At 38.6% G+C, this 24,848-nt stretch overlaps 1 protein-coding gene across 7 annotated transcripts in view; it reads right to left on the bottom strand.

The window, feature by feature from the left end:
- LOC126272780 (protein sidekick) overlaps nt 1–24,848 on the bottom strand; it is a 614,097-nt gene that overhangs the window by 62,124 nt on the left and 527,125 nt on the right. For all 7 annotated transcript variants that reach the window (XM_049975937.1, XM_049975981.1, XM_049975945.1 and 4 more), the window contains 3 exons: nt 23,051–23,182; nt 9,353–9,547; nt 3,030–3,226 (listed from right to left, as the gene is read on the bottom strand). In XM_049975937.1, coding sequence (XP_049831894.1) covers nt 3,030–3,226; nt 9,353–9,547; nt 23,051–23,182 — 524 coding nt within the window. The remainder of the gene's footprint in view (nt 1–3,029; nt 3,227–9,352; nt 9,548–23,050; nt 23,183–24,848) is intronic.

The following is a 24,848-nucleotide window of genomic DNA, read 5'->3' as shown; positions in this document are numbered from 1 at the left end:
TGACTAAAATTAAATAAATCAATTTCAGGACTGATTTTGTGCACCAGTCTGTTATTGTGGATGAAATATGGGTCCACCACTTCATCCCAGAAGGGAAACATAAACCTCAGACTGACGGCAGTGGCCTTGTACCAAAACAGGCAAAATTTGTTCCATCTACAGATAAGCTTATGAACACTGCTTTCTTAGATGAAAAAGGAATTACTGATTACAAAGAATAAAACAATAGCTATCAAATATTAAACAAGTCTTCTGGACCAACTAGAAAAAATAAAATACAAAAAGAGGCCTGAGTTACAACTAAAAGAAAGCCCTCTTTTGCTTTGTGAATGCATTTCATCACAAAGGAACTGTTAGAAGTCCCCTTCTATACACTGCATATGGCACCCTTTGACTTTCATCTGTCCCTACATTGAAATAAATTTGTGCCTGGAATACACTGCCAGTAAAAAGGGTGCAAAATTCTAGAGGACTGTGTTCATTGGCACCAGGGTATAATATAGGCACACTGCATAGTTGTAGTGTTATTGATTCATTTGTCACAGACATTGGTAATCAGATGGCATTCCAGAGCCCTGCCTGTGCACCCTCTGTTTTGATTCTGCACGTAGTAACTGTGCGGAGTTTAGAAGTGAACAGCGTTTACAACATTCATTCTAGGGTACAATGATGCCCTGTCAACAAGTACATAGCCCTGTTAAACAGTTTCTGCTATTTGAACGAGGTTGCATTGCAGAGTTGCGGGCAGCCGAGTGCACATATTGATGACTTGCTGCATGTATTGGGTACAATGTATCAGTAGTGTTTAGTTGCTTTCAACAATGGTCAATGAAACATTCGCATACCGGCAAATCAGGTTCTATATTTCCACACAGTAGAGACTCAAATTGAGACCTGTGCATTGTACGAGCAATGGTGGCCAACTAAACATCATCCAGGGATGAAATCTGGGCATATTCTCATCTGGTCTGTTTTCGGGGACCATTGGGAACTGTCTGTTTGCAACTGCATTAAGACTATGTGTGCCTCTGGCCAGGCTCCTACAGACACCAGACACAGCCATGTATAGTTCCTCTCATATCATGAAACAGTAGACTGGAGCATCGAGTGGTGCTCTGTTGTCTCAGTCAGGTGAGCAAGATCTGTCTGTGGGTGAACAATGTATGTAAGAGAGTAAGGCATACACCTGGTGAGCTGCCTAATCCAGAGTGCATTCGCCCATGGGACACAGGTCTTTTCCAAGGCTTCAAGGTGCGGGGGGTCATCAGTTACAACTCGTGGTCACATTTCGTGTTACTGCAGGGTGAAGTAATCAGTCCAACTACATTGCACAGGCTGTTATCCCCATGGTACTGTCATTTCTTCAACAGGGTGGTGCCTGAATGTGTTGTTAGAAGCTTCTACAATGTTGAGTTACCTGTCACCTCAGTCTTTAATAAAATTACCTTGTCCTACAACACTTATGGCACATTCCTTACATGTTGTTGTTGTAGCCTTCAGTCCTGAGACTGGTTTGATGCAGCTCTGCATGCTACCCTGTCCTGTACAAGCTTCTTTATCTCCCTGTACCTACTGCAACCTACATCTTTCTGAATCTGCTTAGTCTAAAATCTTAGGTGCTATATTTCTTATAGAAAAAGGCCTGCTAACTGCTTGCTTGACTAAATGTTAAGTAGAAACTGATACATGTGACATTTAGCGAAGTGTGTAACTTTTAATCTCCAGAAAAGGAATCTCACCAATGAAGTAATTTTGCGTGTTCAAAAGTAGGCTTAATGCTCCTTATCGCCATTCCCACTGGGCAACTAATTTCACATCGAGATATTTTTCTAAGGTTTTTTTTTTCCATCTTACCAAAAATAATGTTGTATACAATTTTTCTGAAAAGAAAAGCTATTGCACTGGTTGTACAGGAACATTTCATAGCATTGAAATCAATATAGTGTCTCAGTTTGCACATTAATTAAATCTTACAAGATTCACAATAAAGGAGCTTAAATTTTAACTCAGAACTCGATGTTCCTTCTTACCCTCTAAACTGTTGTGGTCTTCAGTCCAAAGATTGGTTTGGTGCAGGTCTCCACATTACTCTGTCATGTGTAAGCCTCTTTGTATTCGAATAACTACTGCCCCCAACATCTATCTGAACCTGCTTGCTGTATTCATCTCCTGGCATGCCCTACAGTTTTTACCCCTTACTCTTCCCTCAACTTCTAAACTCATGATCCCTTTATGTCATTGATGACATCCTATCAACCGATCCCTTCTTTCAGACAAGCTGTGCCACAATTTATTTTCGCCCCAATTCTATTCAGTAGTGCCTTATCTAATTTTCACCATCGTTAATACATTTAAATTCAATAAGAATTGTATCCAATAACTGAGTCGTATACTAAATCTCTCTGTGGTACTTTATGGTACTTTGATGGCAAACCAGCAGCTGGGCGGGGGTGTATGACATTTTGATGCCAAAACAGCAGTTGGTTGTAGATGTTATGAAAGGTCAGTTTTGTACCGTTCTTGGAAAAAGAAAGATACGATTTAAAGTCCCACTGAAGATAGGAAATAAAGTTCCATTGATAATAAGGTCTGCATAGACACAATTGATAGGCTAAGTAAAATATAAGTATAATCTTCAAAATTAAACAATGGAAACACCACGATGAAATAAAAATATGGAAAGGATAGAGTGCTACTCAACACATAGAGAAGGGCTTTATGTCGCAGACAGGCACAATGTAAAGAATACTAGAAATATTTAAGTTCTTAGACATTTACTCAATAACAACAACTAACTCACACATGGCTACTGTCTCCGGCCACTAAGGACCGACTGGCTTTCTTCTGAAATGAGTGATATTTTAACAGAAATTTTTTCCCGTGAAAAACAATGAAGAAAATTACGCTAATTTTCAGTCCATACATGACGACTATGTATAAGCTGTGAATTCAAAACAATTAAAACAGAATTACTGAGATAAAAATATTAAAAATTGTTTGAACAATTTCTTTCTTTGTGGTATACTTACTTGTAAGTTGTTTACCATCACACTAATGGCATCAGCCGTGAAGTTTTGTGTTTTGACATCACTTAAGCTATCCTTCTGCATATACTTCAGCTGATAACCTCTAAGTATTCCATTAGTTCGTTTCGGTGCACTCCAAATTACCTTCACAGCCCGATCACTTATATCATCGAACTGCAAGCTCCCAACTTCATCTGGTACTGAAGCAGATCAAGTGAAGTACTTGGTAATGATGACACTGAAGTAATAACCAGTTTAGAAAAAAAAGTCATATTTGTAATGCCTACAGATACAGCAAAATCTAAAAAATCTTACTGAGGGACACATACTTAAATTCGATTCAAGAAGAATGCTATAAGGTACCAATGAAACTGACATAGAAGGGACTCCAAACAAATGTAAGGCTGCCTGGGATGATTTAACACAACAATTCACTTCTAGCCGAACTAAAGACGTTTTGCTTGAGCAAGAAGAGTTCAATAAATACTTTACTACTATAGTAAATGGATTAAGATCTAAAATTAACCAGTGAAACACATCAGCTACTGACTTACTGGATGAATAGCTTCCTAGAGGACATGAATTCCATTTGGATCTTGTCACACCCAAAGATATAGTAAACGCTGTTTCAAAATTTTCTAACTCGATAAGCATCGACTGCTACTTGCTATCAAACTACACAATAAAAAAGACAATACAGCTTATTTGCAAATCACTTGCTTTTGTTATAAATAACTGCCTGGAATTTGGAGTTTTTCCTGATCAGCTCAAAATTTCAGAACTTATATCGATATACAAAAAGGGGAAAAAGCATCTCCCTGAGAACTAGAGGTCTGTGTCTATTGTTACAATCTTTTCCAAAGTATTTAAAGCTATTTTTCACATACAGTATAGTAATTACTTAAAAAAGCATGCCCTGTTTGTAGTAGACAGCATGGGTTTTGATAAGAACAAAATACCACCCCTCCAGTCCTCGAAATTATTAACCAGACGTTAACAGCATTTGGAAAGCATGAGGATTGAGGATTGAGTAAGGCTTTCGACAATATCCCTATGACATCTTACTAGTCAAACTACAGTATTATGGAATAAATAACACAGCACTAGAAATAATTAATTCTTGTCTAAAGAACACAAAGCAATTTGTGTCAATTTAAAATACGCATTCTTCCCTGAAGAAAATCATATCTGGTTTGCCTCAGGGCTTTGTCCTTGAACCGTTCTTCTTCACTGTTGCAATTGATGATTTGTCACATTATGTTAGGCTTCAGTCTGTTATCTGGATGACACAACTTTAATCATCACATATCAAGACACATTGAGGTTACAACAGAAATCACAGGACACTCTCCTTAACACTTAATTGGTTTTCATCTATTAACCTACTGTGCAATCCTGAGGAAACTCAGCTCCTGCTGTTGGGACTAGCCAAAGACACTGAAGTAAAGTCTGTAAAACTGATCGGAATAGACACTAATTCCAAAGTAAATGACAACCCCATTTAAGAGATGAATATCTTAGGGTAGTTTGCTTTGGACTTTTCCATTCTCACATATCTCATGCACTATTGTTATGAGGTTACTCAACTCATATCAGTGATGTATTACTGATTCAGAAAAAGGTTCTACAGATAAGAGGTTGATTCAAGGGACACTGCCACCATTTACTTGTTAAGACCAAATTGATGACAGTGATAAATATTTATATCCATGAATTATTGATACATGTGAAAAAAACGTAGAAGAGTTTACACCATAGAGAACATACGCTGTCATGACACCAGAATCAAGAAGTGTATTGACAATCCTAGGCATCAGCTGACAAAAAAAAGGCAACTCGCACAAAGTGAACTGTTTAAAATTTTTTAATAAACTGCCACACTCCGCAATCAATACACCTTTCAATAAATTTGAAAGTAAGCTGTATAAATGGTTAATAAACAATCCATTTTACAGTTTAAGAAAATTCTTGTATGCAAGTATAGCATAAATTGAATTTTAGGATTATGATTACAATTCTGTACAACAGATTAATATAGGATAAATTATTTGTACATGCAAGTATAGCAGAAATTGAATTTTAGGATTGTGATTACAATTCTGTACAACAGATTAATATAGGATAAATTATTTGTACATGCAAGTATAGCAGAAATTGAATTTTAGGATTATGATTACAATTCTATACAACAGATTAATATAGGATAAATTATTTGTACATGCAATTTGAACAGTAATTCATATAGTGACTGGTATGGTATATTAGTGCAAAGCCCATTCCACTTCATGTAGTCAATGGCTAGTAGAGAATATAAATACACACTGTCATTACATACAGAGGAACCTTTAGTTACACAGAGCCCATATAATACGTATTATTTTCTGGCTTAAGCTTGCCAGCATTTCATAAATAAGGATAAAATTATATGGTTTAGATATCAAACAGATAAAAAAACTATATCTGTAATGCACAGTATGTGGACATATACATCTATTCTCTCAACTTTCACTCGACTCATTTCTTCAGTAAGTTGTTGAGACTAATGAGACATTCCCAAAAACTCAAGACAATAAAATACAATACGTGGCACCAGTCTGTTAGCATGTTTGAAGATGTTTTATTCTCCCAATTTCTCAAACGTCCCTTACTAATCACTTTTGAGTGGGGGGATTGCCCCACCAAAAGGGAGAAGGGATGCACACAGAAAGAACCAAGACTATCAGTTCAAATTTGAAGAGCAGGATAAGGAAAGATAAAGGCATGCAAAACAAAAGTGAGACAGGCAATACTCAAAATAGCAATACTAAGAAGGAAAAACAGTATAATAAAGAGAATTATACTAGAAAAACACAGTGAAGTTTCTGGAAGCAGCTACAATGAAAGGAAGCAATGGTGCAAATAGCACTCTCTCTCCTATCCAAATTCAGAATTGGCTGAGTGTGTCACAAGTGTACAGTGTGACAGCAAGCAACATGTCTAATAGCATGCAATAACTAACAAAGATAACAGGAGGGAGAGTGGAAGAGGAAGAGGGAGAGGGAGAGAGAGAGAGGGGGAGAGAGAGAGAGAGAGAGAGAGAGAGAGAGAGAACATCGCAAGCCAGATAGAACTGTGGCAGAAATACTGCATATGACAATGTTATTTAATAAATGTCTTCTGCAGAAATAGATGACCAGAACTTGACAAACAATGAATATCATTACACTAATGAAAGACCCAAGACAGCCTAACTGCTACACACTTATTTGCTTAATACATATTATAGCTAAAATATGGGAAAACTCCTATGCAGGTGTCCAAGGAATCAAAGAAAACTAGTAGGAAAGAGACCTCTGCATGATAATCATATCAGAGTTTCCAGATGAAGTGAGACAACACTGCATATTGTTAATAACTCAGATGGCATACAATGAGGTGACAAAAGTCACGAGATAGCAATATACACATATACAGGTGGCAGTAGTATCATGTACGCAAGGTATAAAAAACAGAAGTGCACTGGCAGACGTGTCATTTTTATTCCAGTGACTCATGTGAAAAAGTTTCTGATGTGATCATAGGAACAATGGGAATTAACAAACTTTGGATGCATAATGGAGTTTGGAGCTAGACGCATGGGATATTTCATTTCGGAAATCGTTACACAATTCAATATTCCAAGATTCACAGTGTCACACGTGCCTAGAACACCAAACTTCAGGCATTACACCTCACCGTGGATAATGCAGTGGCAGATGGTTTTCACTTAATGACCAACAACAGCAGTCCTTGCGTGGAGTTGTCAGTGCTAACAGACAAGCAGCACTGCATGAAATAAGCACAGAAATCAATTGGGATGTACAATGAATGTATCCGTTCATACAGTGTGGCGAAATTTGGCATTAATGGCCAATGGCAACAGACTACTAATGCAAGTGCCTTTGCTAACAGCACATCTCCTGGGCTCATGATCATATCAGTTGGAACCTAGATGACTGGAAAACTTTGGCCTGGTGAGACAATTTCTAATTTCAGTTGGTAAGAGCTAATAGTAGTGTCGACAGTGATGCACCCCACAGGTTGTCAACAAGGCTCTTTTCAAGCTGGTGGTGGGTCCACAATGGTGTGGGCCGTGTTTACACGGAATGGACTGAGCCCTCTAGTGCAACTGCACTTATCACTGACTGGAAATGGTTATGTTTGGCTACTTAGGGACCATTTTCAGTCAAACAAACTTTTATGACTGACAATGTGCCATGTCACTGGGCTGCAACTGTCCGTGATTGGTATGGAAAACATTATAAAAAAAATTTGAGCAAATTATCTAACAAACCAGATCACCTGACAAGGATCCCATCGAACATTTATGTGACATAATCGAGAGCTCAGTTCGTGTAGAAAATCCTGCATTGTCACCACAGAGGCAGCACGACTCAATATTTCTGCAGGAGACTTCCAACAACTTGTTGAGTCCATGTCATGTTGAGCTGCTGCACTACAGTGGGCAAAAGCAGATCTACACGATATTGGGAGGTATCGTATGACTTTTGTCATCTCAGTGATATGTCATGCGAATAATGATCAACATAGACAGACCATTTCATAATTTGTGGTGCTGTGCCCTGTTCACCTTACTGGAGCAGACGTATGCAAATAATAACAGCTGCCGGCACGAGGATGAAATAAGAAGAGAGCAACAGACTAGTTCTTACATAAAGATAAAATTGTTCAGCAGCCACGAGTCACATATAATTTCCTTTATTACCAATCTCATTCATCAGATACGAGTATCTTTAGAAATTTAGTCGCCAGCAGCCACACATTCACTATATCTGACAGCGTATAGTGCCAATGTCAAACGTATCTGATGTTGGTACTCTACACAGCTAGATACATTTAAAATGTGGCCATTGGCTGCTAAATTTCTAAAGACACTCTGATCTGGAAAACCAGTTCACAGAGTAACACTAAGTGATTGGTGCCTAGATAATAAATTAACAATAGTAGCAGACACATTGATTTAAATGTTGCAAGAAGGAACACTATTGAGAGTGAGGAACACCACATCATGAATAAACAATCAACTAAAAGAAGTACATATACATTTGAGAATAAATAGTAACAAGAAGCAGAACTTTCACACAAATGTGGAAGTCATTTGCCAAAGGAGCATTAAAAGTTCTCAACAAAATAGCATCAGTTGACCAAAGAAATTTCCAGCCACCTATAAGTTTTAAACAAGCATATCATAAGGTACTCTTCAATTATTGTCTATGGATGAGTATATGCACCTACAAAGCCAAAAATGTAGAGACATTACAGTCCTTTGTAAAGCCCAACAAAGCAGAATTCTGTACTCACAAGTGCGTATAGAACTACATCAACAGAGGCACTCCTGATGATATTAGGCATATAAACTACTTCAACTAGCAGTAAGAGAGAGAGAGAGAGAGAGAGAGAGAGAGAGAGAGAGAGAGAGAGAGAGAGAGAGAGAGAGAGAGAGGTGAATAATTTTGGCTAAAAAAAGTGCAAGAATGAAAAGACCGAGTAGATTATGGGCACAACAGCCACGTCTAAGAAGGAAAAAAAGCAGTGAATCAATAAATATGGCAGTGTAGTGATGTGTAGTTTACAGTAAAATTGTAAATTTCATAATCAAAACAATTTCACTTTTTTCACTTATACCAAAATTACACTTAAACACACATTTTAAATTTTATGTAAATATATACCATTTTATATATGGCATAAGACCAAGTGGAACACCATGAACAACATGAAGAGACCAGGTGGAGGATGATATGAACTGGAGAGAATTAAAATGGCAGTAAACATTGACTGATAGACTATGTGGAAAAAAAAGATTGGAAGATGCATTGTGAATGACCTGCATAAGCAGAAATGTTTCAGGAAGACGAAGTAGAAGAGAAAGAAGAAGAATAAAATAGGCAACATAAATTTTTTGCACCTCAATAGAATTGTAAAATTTGTGCCATGACAGTTCACAACCCTTTGCCTCTAAAAATCAAGGTGCTTTGTTCCTACACAGAAAGACACCCTCATAAATATTATTGTATATATTCATACGGAATTAATATGAATTAAAATTCTAATAACCAAAAAGATATCTACAATACAGAAACTGAATTCTATACCTTTGATCTTTCCCATGAAACAGAAAATACGTTTATTTTAATTTTACATCCCAATATTAAAAGCAGCACAAACCATAAATGCCTCACTAATGCCAACAAAAATTTTTAGCAGTTATCAAACATTTTTTTCCCAGCCTTATATCTTAAAACAGTTACATAGTGAATATACAGTACAATATAAACATGACTAACCATCTTCTTTAGTTCTGACTTCAACTGGGTCACTTCTTTTCCCATCTCCAGGATCTGTGAAACACAATACAGTGATATTATACAAAGTGTATTTCTCGAGTTCTTTGATAACTGCACTTTGCTCTTCAAGAGGGTCAAGTAAACTTGGTAAGACTCTTATAGTTACTGCTTCATCTCCATTTTCTGAGGGGCTCCCTGAAAAAAGAAAGCTTTGTTTTACTTTAACATTTTCAGCTGTGAATGGCTAATACTTTACTCAAAAAGGTGAGTACAATCATATAATATGAGCTAACATTAAGGAGCCCAAATACATTTCCTATATTTGTATGCACATATTGTTACAAAAAAAAGAGGGCCATGAAACAGAAAATACAAGAGAAAATGTAGTCATAAGAGAAAATGTAGCAATTCGTTACTAGATGGGCATTCTGTTAATAAATGGGTGAATGACCTTTCAGGTCATGATGCTCAAATTTTTGCACTAAAAGGCTTGGATACTCAAACAAATGTCACATATATTACAAACTATGTAGGAAAGCTAATCCACTCGCAATAGAGAGTTTTTTAAACCTCGTTAAGGAACAAGAGTGCCATGATGTTTATAGTGCCGATAAGATAGATGACAAACATAATGCTTTCCTTAACACATTCCTCATGCTCTTTGAGAGTTGGTTTCCATTAGAATGTTCTAAACGGGGTACTAGCAGTGAAAGGCAGCCTGGGTGGCTGACTAGTGGGATCAGGATATCATGTAGAATAAAGCGGGAATTATATCAAAATTTTAGAAGTAATTACAATCAAGCTACAGTAGCCCATTTCAAACAGTATTTTAAGGTGCTTAAAAATGTTATTAGGAAGGCAAAGAGTATATGGGACACAAATAGAACAGCTAATTAATAGGATAAAATTAAAACCATATGGTCAGTTGTGAAGGTAGTGTCTGGTCAGCAGTACAAGGTCAACAATATAAATTCAGTTCATAGTAAAAATATTTCTGTTACTGGTAAGTTGGATATATATACAGTATTTAACAATCATTTTCTGAGCATTGCTGATGAATTAAATAAAAACTTAGTTTCTACAGGGAATCATCCAACTCTGTTGGAAAATGCCTTTCCGAGACTGATGTCTGAAATATTCCTCTGTGAGACTGACAAAGGGGAGATTGAGTCAGCAATTAAATCACTGAGGACTAAGGACTCTCATGGATATGATGGAGTGCCTAACAGAATATTAAAGTACTGTGCTGCACATGTTAGCCCCGTATTAAGCCATTTTTGTAATTTTTCCTTTAAGAATGGTCAGTTTCCTGAACGAATGAGGCACCCAGTAGTAAAGCTGCTTTATAAAAAGGGAAAAAGGGATAATGTAGAAAATCTTAGACCCATTTCTATGTCATCAGTGTTTGCTAAAGTTATTGAAAAGGCTGTGTATGTAAGGATACTTGATCATTTTATATCACATAATTTGCTATCAAATGTACAGTTCAGCTTTAGAAGTCGTTTAACAACTGAAAATGGTATATTAATAATTAATGGAAAATCTCATATAAAGATGTGAAACAATTACTAACAAAGAGATAGAGGGGCTGGCCAGTACTTACCTCAGCTCAGTACAGCCGATAGAGACACAAAAAACAACCGAAAATTTAAGCTCCTAGCTTTCGGAATAAATGTTCCTTCATCAGGGAGGAGAGAGGGGAAAGAAAGGGAAGAAGGGAAAGTGGATTTAGTTACTCACAACCCAGGTTATGAAGCAACAGGGAAAGGAAAACAGGGAAGGTAGCAAGGATGGAGGCATGGTTGTCAGAGGGAAGCCAAAGATATTCTACTGCAGGTACTGTGCCAGCTTCAAGCCAAAGAGGATGCATACAGAAGTAAAGAGGTGTATAGTATAAAGATGTAGGATGGAAAGATGCATGAATGGCTAAAGAGGAAAGGGAAAGAGGAGAAGACTGAAAAGTAAATGGGAGTGAGGTTGTTTAACGTAGGTTTAGTCCAGCTTTGAGCTTAAATTTTCGGTTGTTTTTTGTGTCTCTATCGGCTGTACTGAGCTGAGGTAAGTACTGGCCAGCCCCTCTATCTCTTTGTTAGTAATTGTTTCACATCTTTATATGAGATTTTCCATTAATTATTTAGATCACCTATATGGTCCACATTCTTCATTGTTTTGTCCCTTTTGTTAGCTATCACTTACATCTGTCATCTAAACACTTTCTCTTCTTCAGTGTTTTATTTTCGTCACCAACTGTGCTAGTTTCATTTGCCTCCTATTGTCTTGTTCGGTTTATAGTCCACTTCTCTTTTTCTATTTATTGATTTATTTATTTAACATTCCATTATTTAACATTCCTTTAGTTTTAACGTTCGTTATTCGCTGTTTTCCAGCCAACAATCACTGCCAACAATCTCTTCCACACCTATCAGTATCATCCAATTCCGTCGATTTCGTGTTGCTGGTGATATTTTCGTGCCATTGCCTATCTTTCTCTGCCACAGGAAACATTTTTTGGAACATTTCTGCGCCACCCGCGAACCTTTTTGCGTCACGCGCGATCTTTTTTGCGTCACGCGCGATCTTTTTTGCGTCACGCGCGATCTTTTTTCGCTACTCGCTATCTCTGTTTTTGAGCAGCGTGTGTTCTTTTTCCCCTGATCTGGACATACCTGCTTGGTCTGGTCAACTTTTTCCGTATTTTTCTTATTCGGTGGTCTTTCTTTGGTATTTAACGTTACCAACACAATTTCTTTCTTTCTCGCCCCTCCTTCCGTGTTTTATTCCTTCTTATGATTACTATTCTAACTTTAGTTATTTAATTTCCCTACCCACCAGTTACCCACTATGTACCCTAATCCTATACCACATTATTTACATTCATTCCGGAAACATGCATTTACCGTAGCCAAACTGCAATCCCACATACTTTTCCTCCGTTCCTGCTTAACCTTTGGAATTACCCCTAAAGGACTTACCTTAAAAGTTCCCATCTCTGGGTGCAATTCCTCCTTCCACCAATCTCTCCTGGACTTCCAGAACCTTCAATCCTTAGCCCTTACCCAACTTGTCCTGAACCTCTACACTACTTCATGTAACCACCACTCCCAACAGCTCCTATCTCTCTTCAAAGTCCTCCACCTCTCAAACCCTTGCTTGGAGAACACACTCAGGAACATCATCCTAGAAGCCAGCCGCAAACTTGAGTCCCATGCCACACACCACCTGAAAAAACTATCCACAGTGCTAGTGCAACACCTAAGAAGTGGGGTCCCTCTCCCTATCCCTCACAAACACCAACCACAACGGAACCGTCAACAAACCCCCCTCATAGCCAACAAACCTAGCCTAGCCACCCTACTCAATCTCCCCATCCCAGCACATACCCCACACAGACCAAATCTCAACTATAACCACAGTCAAATGCCACATATCACCAACTCCAATTCAGTTCTAAACCTCTCATCCAGATCCCTCTCTCCTCAAGAGACATCTGTTCTATCAAAAGGCTTAACCTTTAGCCCCACACCTAAATTCAACCACACTGCCCTGGTTAAAGATCTCCTCTCTTTCACCCGGAACCTCAACTGGAAATATCACTTCACCACCCAAACACAGCCCCCAAATACTAGACCCAGTGTTGAACCTTGTTTAGAACAGTTCCGACCGCCTTCTCAAAGGGATCCTCCTCCCCTCCCCCAAAACCATCCCTTGCAGACGTTTCAGGAATTCCTCACATCCAGTGTTGCCTCCCAGTCCTTCTTGAAGAACATTCCGACAACTCCCAACATCACCCCAGCTGAATCCCGTGCCATTAAACAGCTGAAAACAGACCGCTCTATTGTAATCCTTCCGGCGGATAAAGGCTCCACAACTGTGGTACTTGACCGTGTGGAGTATGTGGCAGAAGGACTGCGTCAACTCTCCGACACCTCAACCTACAAAGCTGTTACCCTGGATCCCATTCCCTCCATTCAGACTGAGCTGCAGAAAATCCTAAAAATCCAAGGTCCCTCACAAGGCCTCACAATGGCTTCCATAGACTTACTCACTCCACCTGAGCCACGTACCCCTACCTTCCACCTATTACCCAAAATCCACAAAGAGAACCATCCTGGCCGTCCCATTGTAGCAGGGTTCAAAGCCCCAACAGAACGTATCTCAGCTCTGGTAGACCAACACCTCCAACCTATCACCTGCAGGCTCCCATCCTACATCAAGGACACAAACCACTTCCTAGAACGCCTCAAATCCATTCCCACTCCTCTCCCACCTGAAACCTTTCTTGTCACCATAGATGCTACATCCCTTTACACAAACATCCCACACACCCATGGTCTCTCTGCCCTTGAGCACTACCTCTCCCAACGCCCACCCGAAGATCTTCCAAAAACCTCGTTCCTTATCACACTTACCAACTTCATCCTCACCCATAATTACTTCACTTTTGAAGGCCAGACCTACAAACAAATCAGGGGAACTGCCATGGGAACCAGGATGGCTCCATCCTATGCCAACCTCTTCATGGGCCGCATGGAGGAGGCTTTCCTGAAGACCCAAGAGCTGCTTCCCCTGGCCTGGTATAGGTTTATAGATGACATCTTTGTGGTCTGGACTCATGGTGAAGAAACACTCCTTAATTTTCTCCATAACCTCAACTCCTTTTCGAATCTGAATTTCACCTGGTCCTTCTCCAAAACCAAAGCCACCTTCCTGGATGTTGACCTTCATCTTGTTGAAGCTCACATCCACACCTCTGTCCATATCAAACCCACCAACAAACAACAGTACCTTCACTTTGATAGCTGCCATCCATTCCACATCAAACGCTCCCTTCCCTACAGCCTAGGTATTCGTGGCAAACGTATCTGCTCCAGTGACGAATCCCTCAACAATTACACCAATAACCTGACCAGTGCTTTCCTCTCCCGCAACTATCCTGCAGACCTTGTCCACAAACAGATCTCCCGAGCAATACATTCCTCCCCGTCCAACAACAATATTCCTAGCCTCAGACCACACAGAAGCATCCCCCTTGTCACCCAATATTATCCTGGCCTCGAATACATCAATAAATTACTCCGCCAGGGATATGACTTTCTCAAGTCAACCCCTGAAATGAGATCATCCCTTGACAAAATTCTCCCCACACCACCCAGAGTTGCCTTTCGTCGTCCCCCTAACCTCCGTAACATCCTTGTTAAACCCTGCAATATTCCCAGACTACCTTCTCTACCCAGCGGTTCCTACCCCTGTAACCGACCCCGCTGCAAAACCTGCCCCATGCATCCCCCCACAACCACCTACTCCAGCCCCGCTACTAGGAAGACATACACAATTCAAGGAAGGGCCACGTGTGAGACTACACATGTCATTTATCAGCTGACATGCCTGCACTGCACAGCCTTTTACATCGGTATGACAACAACTAAACTGGCTGAGCGCATGAACGGACACAGACGAACTGTCCGCCTAGGAGATGTCCAATACCCAGTAGCGGAGCATGCCCTCCAGCATAATTCTAGGGACCTAGGAACCTGCTACACTGTACGTGCCATTTGGCTTCTCCCACCCAACACCAGTCCCTCTGAACTGCGGAGATGGGAACTTGCACTCCAGCACATCCTTTCATCCCGCCATCCCCCTGGACTAAACCTACGTTAAACAACCTCACTCCCATTTACTTTTCAGTCTTCTCCTCTTTCCCTTTCCTCTTTAGCCATTCATGCATCTTTCCATCCTACATCTTTATACTATACACCTCTTTACTTCTGTATGCATCCTCTTTGGCTTGAAGCTGGCACAGTACCTGCAGTAGAATATCTTTGGCTTCCCTCTGACAACCATGCCTCCATCCTTGCTACCTTCCCTGTTTTCCTTTCCCTGTTGCTTCATAACCTGGGTTGTGAGTAACTAAATCCACTTTCCCTTCTTCCCTTTCTTTCCCCTCTCTCCTCCCTGATGAAGGAACATTTATTCCGAAAGCTAGGAGCTTAAATTTTCGGTTGTTTTTTGTGTCTCTATCGGCTGTACTGAGCTGAGGTAAGTACTGGCCAGCCCCTCTATCTCTTTGTTAGAAAATGGTATATTCTCTTTTCTCTGTGAGGTACTTTAACAACAGACAGCAAAAGATCATTATTCACAGTCTTGAGAACGAGGGGAGGAGGGGCAGGGATCAGTGTTGGAGCCACTCCTGTTCCTTATTTATACACATGATATTCCCTGTAGTATTACAGGTAATTCCAAAATATTCTGTTTGCAGATGACACTAGCTTGGTAGTAAAGGATGCTGTGTGCAGCACTGGCTCTGTTTCAAATAGTGCAGTTCATGATGTACGTTCATGGCTTGTAGAAAATAAACGAATGCTAAATGACAATAAGACTCAGTTTTTATAGTTTCTAACACACAATTCAACAAAACATGATATTTTAATTTCACAAAATGAGTTACGATTACTGAACCTGAACAGTTTAAATTTCTAGGTGTTCAGATAGATGGAAAACTGTCATGGAAAGTCCACACTCAGGATCTTGTTCAAAGACTTAATGCTGCCATTCTTACTATTCAAACGGTATTTGAAGTAAGTGATCATTCGACATGAAAATTAGTCTACTTTGATTATTTTTATTTGCTTAATGTCATTTAGTATTATATTTTAGGGTAACTCTCCCATTCTAAAAGGATACTTTTAGCTCAGAAACAGGAAGTTCAGGCAATAAGCGGTTTACGTTTGCGAACCTCTTATCGACCCCTGCTCACTAGTCTGGGTATTCTGACATTGGCCTCTCAAAATTCCACATGGGAAAAATATATTAAAAACAAAGATTCCAAGACTTACCAAGCGGGAAAGCGCCGGCAGACAGGCACATGAACAAAACACACAAACACACACACAGAATTACGAGCTTTCACAACTGGCAGTTGCTTCGTCAGGAAAGAGGAAAGGAGAGGGAAAAATGAAAGGATGTGGGTTTTAAGGGAGAGGGTAAGGAGTCATTCCAATCCCGGGAGCGGAAAGACTTGCCTTAGGGGGAAAAAAGGATAGGTATATACTCGTGCGCACACACACACACACACACACACACACACACACACACACACACACATATCCATCCATACATACACAGACACAAGCAGACAGGCCTGTAAATATGTCTGCAATTATAAATTTTAATGAATCCACAGGGTAGATAAGGAATAACAAATTAAACTGGACGGTAAATATCTACAAATGTAAAGGAATAAATGCTTCAATATGAGCTACTGAAATCAGTCAGGTGTAGATTAAATCAGTGTTCAGGATTAATAACACCCATGTTGTTTCTGGCAATAACAAAATCTCATAAAAATGTTTGCTGATTTGGTCCTATGTTCTCGACTCAGCTAACAACCCACAAATAGCTGAACATCCAAACGGATATAATGTACTTGAAATTTTCTATTCTTACATAAATGTTACAGTAACATTACAGTGACAAAACCCTGCTAGAGGGTATCATAGTTGGTTCAGTATGCCAGCAATGACTACAGTCTTTCTGAATGAGCTACAAATCAATTACTCCCATTATTGACATTCTGTGTCTCGACATTGTAGCAGAAACTACAGAAAGTAGATAAATAACAAATGAAACAAAATATTATCTGACATGTTAAATGATAACAATTACAAGAAACTACGACTTTTAAAAAAAATTACTTTGCCAAAAGGGAAACAACTATTGGTGTGTTGTACAGCCAACTGATACTGCTCTATCACACAAAACAGTCAATAACATTGACATATAGTAAAAGTATTTACTTCTACAGCTGTAAGTGAAATATGTGGCTTAGCACAATAGCAAATGCACACATCATCTATTTATGAAATTACAACTTCGTTGTTGTAATTTGCTGAGAAAATTATAAACTATGTTAGCCTATGGTTAAATGTTCCTTGGTCATTGTGTTACAGCCCTCCCCCCACCACCCAACCAATCTCAAAATGAGTTCACCAAAATGTGAGTGTGATGAAAAGGTTACTATTACCACCATTCTTGTTCCATTTGACTTTCCTACTCCCCACTCTTCTGTGTGTCTAGTGATTGGAATAGACATTTAGAAGTTAAGGTAATAATTCACCAAACAGTGAAGCTTGACAGGCACAGAAAATGTTATATTCAAAATTTAATTTTAGATATCATTTCAAGAGGAGGGGGGGGGGGGTTAATTCCATTTTTGTGATGTGACTGGATTATATTTGGCAATGTTTAAAAAGACAATGAAGAATCAACAAGCCTTTGTTCTCTTAAAAAGAAGTTTAGTTTTTCTCTGCTTTAATGATGTACACAGTTTCTTCTATCAATAAATATTAATTAATGTGTGCAATCCAATTGTTTTATTCTACTTCAACATCAAGCTTCAAATAAATCTTTTTTGAGCAGAGTACACACACACACACACACACACACACACACACACACACACACACACACTTATACAATTTATGGCCTTATTGAACCAGTTTAAACAATTTTTATAAAATAGGCTACCTCTTCATTTTCTCACATCATCTGAAATTACGCTTTCCATTGCCTGACTTTGGTTTGTAGTATAGTTCAGGGGTAATCAACTTTTTTTACCTACTGTCCACCTTTGTCAGGGGTAGTCAACTTTTTTTACTTACTGTCCACCTTTGTTAATCACTGTTAGTAGTAAAATTTTCTAGCTTTCCACAGGTTCCATGGTAAAAGTGATTTACAAAGCAAGTAAGTAATTTTAATTTATAAAATTTATAAATCAAAGTTACAGGACGTTAAAGCAATAATAAAATATAATTCCATAACAAACACTTTCTGTCATAATTTTATGAAAATGTAATGAAAATGTTTTGTAAACCCCTATGACCTACCAACCATTACAAGATGGAACACCCCATTAGTGGGCGGTAGGGACCAGGTTGAATATCACTGGTCCAGTTTATTTGTTTTCAAGTTTCTTGATTTTGTTTGTTTTGTTTTTTACACCTTCAGTTGTAACTTGTGTTCCCAAACACCTTCCTTGGTTCCTATAGCTGCGCTAATCTCTACTGACTGTTCCAAAATTTCTCAATTATTCTCCTGGAGATTTTATTTCCTGGTGTCCTAATTACATGCCCAAAAATGAAATGAGTTTCCTCCTGATGATGCTTATTAGAGGTTGCATTTCCTTGTAGCCTCTTCCTTTAGGAGATAGTCATCAGTGTCTGTTTTCTTGGCAATTTTGTAAATGCACATTCTGATTTTTCTTATTTCTATTTTGAGTATTCTATCTATTTTGGCAATGTTACTTGTTTTGAAAATGGTTTCCCTTGCATATATTAGTTCTGGTTGAGCAACTGTTAGGCAGTTTTTTTCCCAATTTTGTTGCTGTTCAGAGGCATTTTGTTGTATATGAATGTATATGTAATACATAACATTTCAGAACTCAAAATTAAAGCATATTGTGGATGGGATGATATATCACCTACATTATTTAGAGAATGCACAAATGATTTAATAAAATCACTAACTCAGTTTAGTTGGCTAGCCAATCAGGGACTTTTTCGGATCTTTTATGGTTCACTGAGATATAAAAAGTTTTTCATGGAGCTAAACCAGTCATGTAGTATTTTTTGAAATAATAAATCGTAGTTTGACTGTATATTACTGTATTTTTCTTCTGTACTATTTAGATTTCAGCTTTTGTGCCATTAGCGAGTAAATGCTACAAGTTCTTAGACCATTAACACATCATATTTGGTGAACCAGTCCAGTAGTCTAACTTTCAGCACTGTATTTGATAATGGCATAAAAGCCGAAATCTAGATAGTATGAAGCAAAACACAGTACTATACAGTCAAGGGGCAGTTTAGTCTTTTAAAAAATCACTGAAATATGGTCAGTATATAAAAAGGGAGCAACCACTGACGTAAATAATTACAGGCCAATTTTATTGACCTCAGTGCCTGGCAAGTCCAAATGGGATATTTCTTCTGTAAATACAACCTACTAAAAAACTCACAGCATGGCACAGGTGCTGGAAAGGCTAATCTATCCCAGCAGCAGTTCTTCCATGAACTGCTAAACAGACTGGATAAAGGAAACAAGGTCACTGGGACTTTTCTAAATTTGTCTAAGGACTGTGATTCTGAGGATCTTGCAGTACTTTTAACATAATATAAGATAGAAGACAATACACTAAAGTCTGCCTTAAGAATTAAGGTTAATCAACATACAAATTTCTCAACTGTGGAGCCCGACAGGGAAGTATTCCTGGGCCACATATGTTTCTTGTATATATTACTGATGTAAAACAGCCACAAAACTCAAATTTACAGAATTAAGCTGATGATGCATCCTTTATTACCTGCAATTGTTCTGAACAGTTAGTAGTGTCACAAAACAATAAAGATAACTCTAATCTGATCACATAATGTCTAATCATACATAAACTTATTCTGAATAAGGACAAGATTGTTGTGGTGAAGTTCTTGTTAAATTAAGCCAATCTCAATAATGGAAATTCCTGAATGGGGCGATATGTAAAATAAGAGAAAGGCAACAACTCACATATAGCGCATCAATGCATGGAGCTCCACACATCAATTTGCTATTGGTGAATGGTTGTCTTTCCCCTATTTTACATATAATCAATCTCGAATGGACATCACTGTCCACAGTTAAAACATTTCTTAAGTGTAAATTTTTATGTGGTGTGATTTATGAACATCTTATATGAAAAGACCTTATCAGCTCCAGCTGTAAAAACATTATCTGCAACATTTGCTCATTAAAATGTATCACAAATAAAGTGACTCCTTCTGTCCTTAAAAAATACACTATGGATTACTAGACTTGCACTTGCTTTATGGGACTGAAATTTGGGGTGACAACAATACAGACACAGCATCATGAGCTACACATGGCAGGGAAAAAGGCTTGCCAGGTCCAAAAATAGAAAAGCCAGACTTGGCATTACATTCTGCTGGACTTTTTGCCCTAAACACTGGACTACCTATTTTAAATAGAAATGGAGTCAGTTTGGTATTTTCAGTTGTTTACTATTAATAATCAGTCAGCTTTTTGGGAGACCAACCTTATACTGTACTTAAACTCAAAAGTAAAAATAAAAAACAAAAACAATCAGCAAATGGCCTTACAATTTAACAATTATGTTAGCAACTAAGTGATCATTCTTCTTAACCGCTCAGCCTTCTTCCTTTCAAAATAAACTAAAAGTTCCTCACTAAACAAAATAAACAGTTATCCATTCTTCTGGAACAAAAAACTATAAGTTACTCAATAATTTTGGGTGTTTTGGTGAGACTTATAAAGATTTAACAATGTAATAGTGAAGGCACGGTGCAAACCAACTCTCTTTCACAACTGTGTGCCCAAACACAGGTAGGAGCAACGCGTGTGTGCGTAGCTAGTGGCGAGAGGTGAAGCATGGGAGGGATGGGGATGGAGGGGGGAAGGGGGTATTGACACCAGCTGATTGGTGCTTTCTACTTTGCCTTGATCGCTCTGTGTGTAGCATTGTTGTGACATTGTGTGTTAGGCTCATTCGGCCTCCGAAGAGAAAAATAGGACACAGTCATAAGAATAGCATTGGTTTGTATATCTCCATATCCTGATGATTATCTAATTATTCCTCCTCATACTTATTCCTCACATTTATGTCACTAGTTTGGATCAGCACTTAGTGGTGCCCAACAAAAACCAGATCAGAATATTTTTGGCTGTACACAAGCACAAATAGCCAGACACTGGCATCCACCCATAGCACAAACCTGCTTTGCCGAGGCCTGGCGGCTGCTCAGCCAGCAACCAACAACACAGACAGATTATATGGATACAGGCCTTGCAGGGGACAATTCTTCAGACAGCAGTTGAGGGATGACCATGATCCGCGTGGCAACCAGCTGGCAACCCAAGCACCATCAAATATCACTGGCTTGTGACCCTTTTCTCCTCCATAGGCCACGTGGCTGAAAGTAGTACCTACACTATCCTGGTGCCCAGGTAGTATTTAAGCTGGTGACTGGGCCATACTCCAGTGAGTTTTCTGGGCCAGGTGCTGACTTCGAAAGCATTCCCACAATCAGGAATCGCTGCTGATGCCATCCATATCGACCTTTGCGTCCAGGAGCTGCCAGCTATGGCCCTACACCATTCAAGGCCTCTACACCAAAGAGATATGGCCTTCAATGCCATGACCAGCAATTCAACTTTGTAATATTAGTCTTTACTTTCCATTGGTGGTATACTGAACTTAACCTTTAGGGCATTCTTCTGGGACTTTAACTTTTGCTCATCCTCTTGGAACTTAAGCTTTTTCATGTTCCTTTCAGACTTTGATTGCAGCACAATTAGTGTACGGGCATTGGACTTTGAAGCATTCAGTTTACTGTCGCATTTTCAGGCCTACAACCTTCAGGTATTATTTTGTTCTTACATTAATGAAGAAGTGACTTGTTTTCAATTATTGTGTTCCAACATAGATCACGTCAGATAAGATACTTTATGTTTGTTACCATATACTTCAAACTCAACTTATACCTCGATATCTTTCTTGTGCAACCTTCTGAAGACACACCAGAAACAATATTGTTTAGCTATAAGTGGTTCATGTACTTCACAGTACATACTTTGCATCAGTAAGCTTTTATCAGCAGACTCTTTGCTGTGCTGAGCTTTTTGTAACAAAGATTAGCAGCAGTTTTATATGTCTCTGTGATCCTACAGGCATTTACTTCATGATGATAGGCCAATGATAATATAAAAACCATGTAAAATTTAAATAAAATGAATATTTTGGAAAAGTAGTGAACTAACAAATTTTTTCTGGGGCAGTTATGTAGTAACAGTGAAAGAATAGCGGCCTGTGGTACTAACTAGTCTGTACAGCTCTGCTGCAGTCTCTACACAGCATTTTATGTGGGCATGGCCACCAAACAGTGGAACACACTGGTGAACCCAACATTCTCAAGTTCAGTGGCTGCTTCACAACCCACATCACTTGGATCCTTCCCCCCAACACCAGCTATTCTGAATTATGCAGATGGGAGTTATTCTTGCAACATGTCCTTCACTCAGATAATCATCCTGACCTCAATCTCCGCTAACTCATTGTACCCACATTCTTTACGCAACAGTCTTCCATTCCTACGTGTGAGTCTCCCCTTCCTACATCCTTTCACTGTTACTAATCAATTCCTCTATGTCATCATCATTGTGCACCACACAAACTAACTGGTTCCAGTGCTTGTGTGTCACATCTCTACCCCATGCAGCTGCTGCTTCTTCCTCCTGCACTCCTATCCTGTCCAGTTGCTACCTCCCTCTGAGATGTCAGCACCCTTCCCTAACCATTCTACTGGCTCCTGCTTCTTTTCTCCCTCAACACACATAATTCAACACAACCCCTCATTCTACCTGCTGAACTCCAGTCGTGGCACTGTGGGTTCAGCTGGCACAATGTTGTTGCACGGAGGTGTGTGTGTGTGTGTGTGTGTGTGTGTGTGTGTGTGTGTGTGTCCTCTAGCTTGTCAAAGGATTTGTCTAAAAGCTAACAACATTTTCATTCTTTTTTATGTACCTGTCAATGAATCAACACTTCTGCTGTTTGTGAGTTGTCTCCTTTACTCCTGAATTATTTACATTGTGCAAGAAAAGACTTTACATGTAATTACAGGATGTATTTACCTTTCCATGCTTGTAGCTTATACCCCTGATTTAAGCCGTTTATTTTCTGTGGGTCTGGTGGTTTCCACCAAACTTTCACTGCTGTGGAGCTAACTGCTTCTGCTTTCACATTTGTTGGTGCTGCCTCTGGCACTGAAAATGAAACAAAATTAGCTGTATTGAAAAACTCCATGGAAACAAAAATCAAAGAAACATCACTTCTATCAGAAAATTAATAATGAAAGACAAACATATGTAAAATAAAAATGGGGAAATACTAACTGGTGACTAACAGATATTGAAACATTGGGTAGAAAATTTTAGTAAACTGTTGGATGCTCCAGAGCCCCCTACGGAAGAGATGTTAATCCACCCAGAAGAAGAAGAGGAGGCCAAAACCCCGCCATCATACTTGTTCTCCTTCAGCCAAAAAATTCAAATTCAGCAAACAGCAAGGAAAATCATGGTGTCAATGTTTTGGGACAGAAAAGAGATTCTGCTTGATGATTTTTTGGGAAGAGCAGAAGCAATAAATTCTGCGAGATATTGTGAGACTATCAAGAAACTTTGCAGAGCCATACAAAACAAAAGTCATGGGATGCTGACTATGGGAGTCTGTCTCCTTCATGACAACACGTGCCTGCACACAGCTCATGCAACACAAGAGTTGTTGACTACATTTGGTTGGAATGTTTTAAGCCACCCCTCTCACAGCTCCGATCTCACACCTAGCGACAATCATCTGTTCACTAAATTGAAGGAACACATTCATGGAAAATGCTTTTCTGACAACAACAGTGTGAAAATCGAAGTGAAGAACTGGTGAAAAAAAACAGCGGGAGATGTCTATGACACAGGAATCAAAAAATACGTCCCACATATGACAAAATGTGTTGAGGTAAATGGTGATAATATGGAAAAATAACGCTAGACCTGTACTACAATTTATGTACATTTTATTAAAATAAATTCATTTTTTGTACTTCATAAATTTTTGTACTTCAAAAAATTCTTGTAACCTTATTTTCCGGATTAGCCGCGTACTTACCATCTGCTCTAGATATATCCTTCAAGCAATCAAGTTTATGAAACTATATCCAGTACATGACATAATAAGCAGTAATGTACATATATTCAACACACTGAAAGGGAAAACTTTCACAGAATTACAATTGATAAAAGGCTGGAGACTGCAGTCCACATATAGCAGGGACAATTTTGTATAATAGACTACAATATGATATTAAGATAGCTAATCTAAATACCTTACAGAATAAACTGAAGCACTTATTAGTAGAGAAATGCTCTTTTTGTAATATGTCCTTGTAAACCTGTAGTGTACATAGCAGTTTCACTGGTAATAGTATAATTAGTACAATCCCGTATCTCGCTATCCATTTAAACTAAAGCAATGGTAGTGTCTGAAAACGGAACAGGAAATAAATAAATGTGTAACAGAGAAGAAAGTGTGCCAGTGGATTCTTCCATTTTTTACTGGAAAAAAGCTCCTTCAGATGATTTCAACCAATACAAATATAATAATTTAACTATATTTAGAACACATTTTCCATCCTCAGAATTTAAAGTGAATATGATAGGAAAAAATCCTATGGTATTTTAACTTATACGACCTGAGGACACGACCTCACATACAGAGTGTTACAATATTAAAAATAACTATGGGTGTTTTAAAATGACCAATGTCAACTCTAAATACAAAAAATTGTTTCTAAATGCACATTTGCTGTAATTTCAAATTAAATTTGTAGATAGTGTATAGATAATTATTCATATTACTTATTTCCTGTTGTTTTCATAG

The sequence above is a fragment of the Schistocerca gregaria genome, chromosome 1, assembly GCF_023897955.1.
Source record: "Schistocerca gregaria isolate iqSchGreg1 chromosome 1, iqSchGreg1.2, whole genome shotgun sequence".
Classification (NCBI taxonomy): Eukaryota; Metazoa; Arthropoda; class Insecta; order Orthoptera; family Acrididae; genus Schistocerca; species Schistocerca gregaria.
The sequence above is the reverse complement of the archived record's forward strand: the minus strand, read 5'-3'. Positions and strand labels throughout refer to the sequence as shown.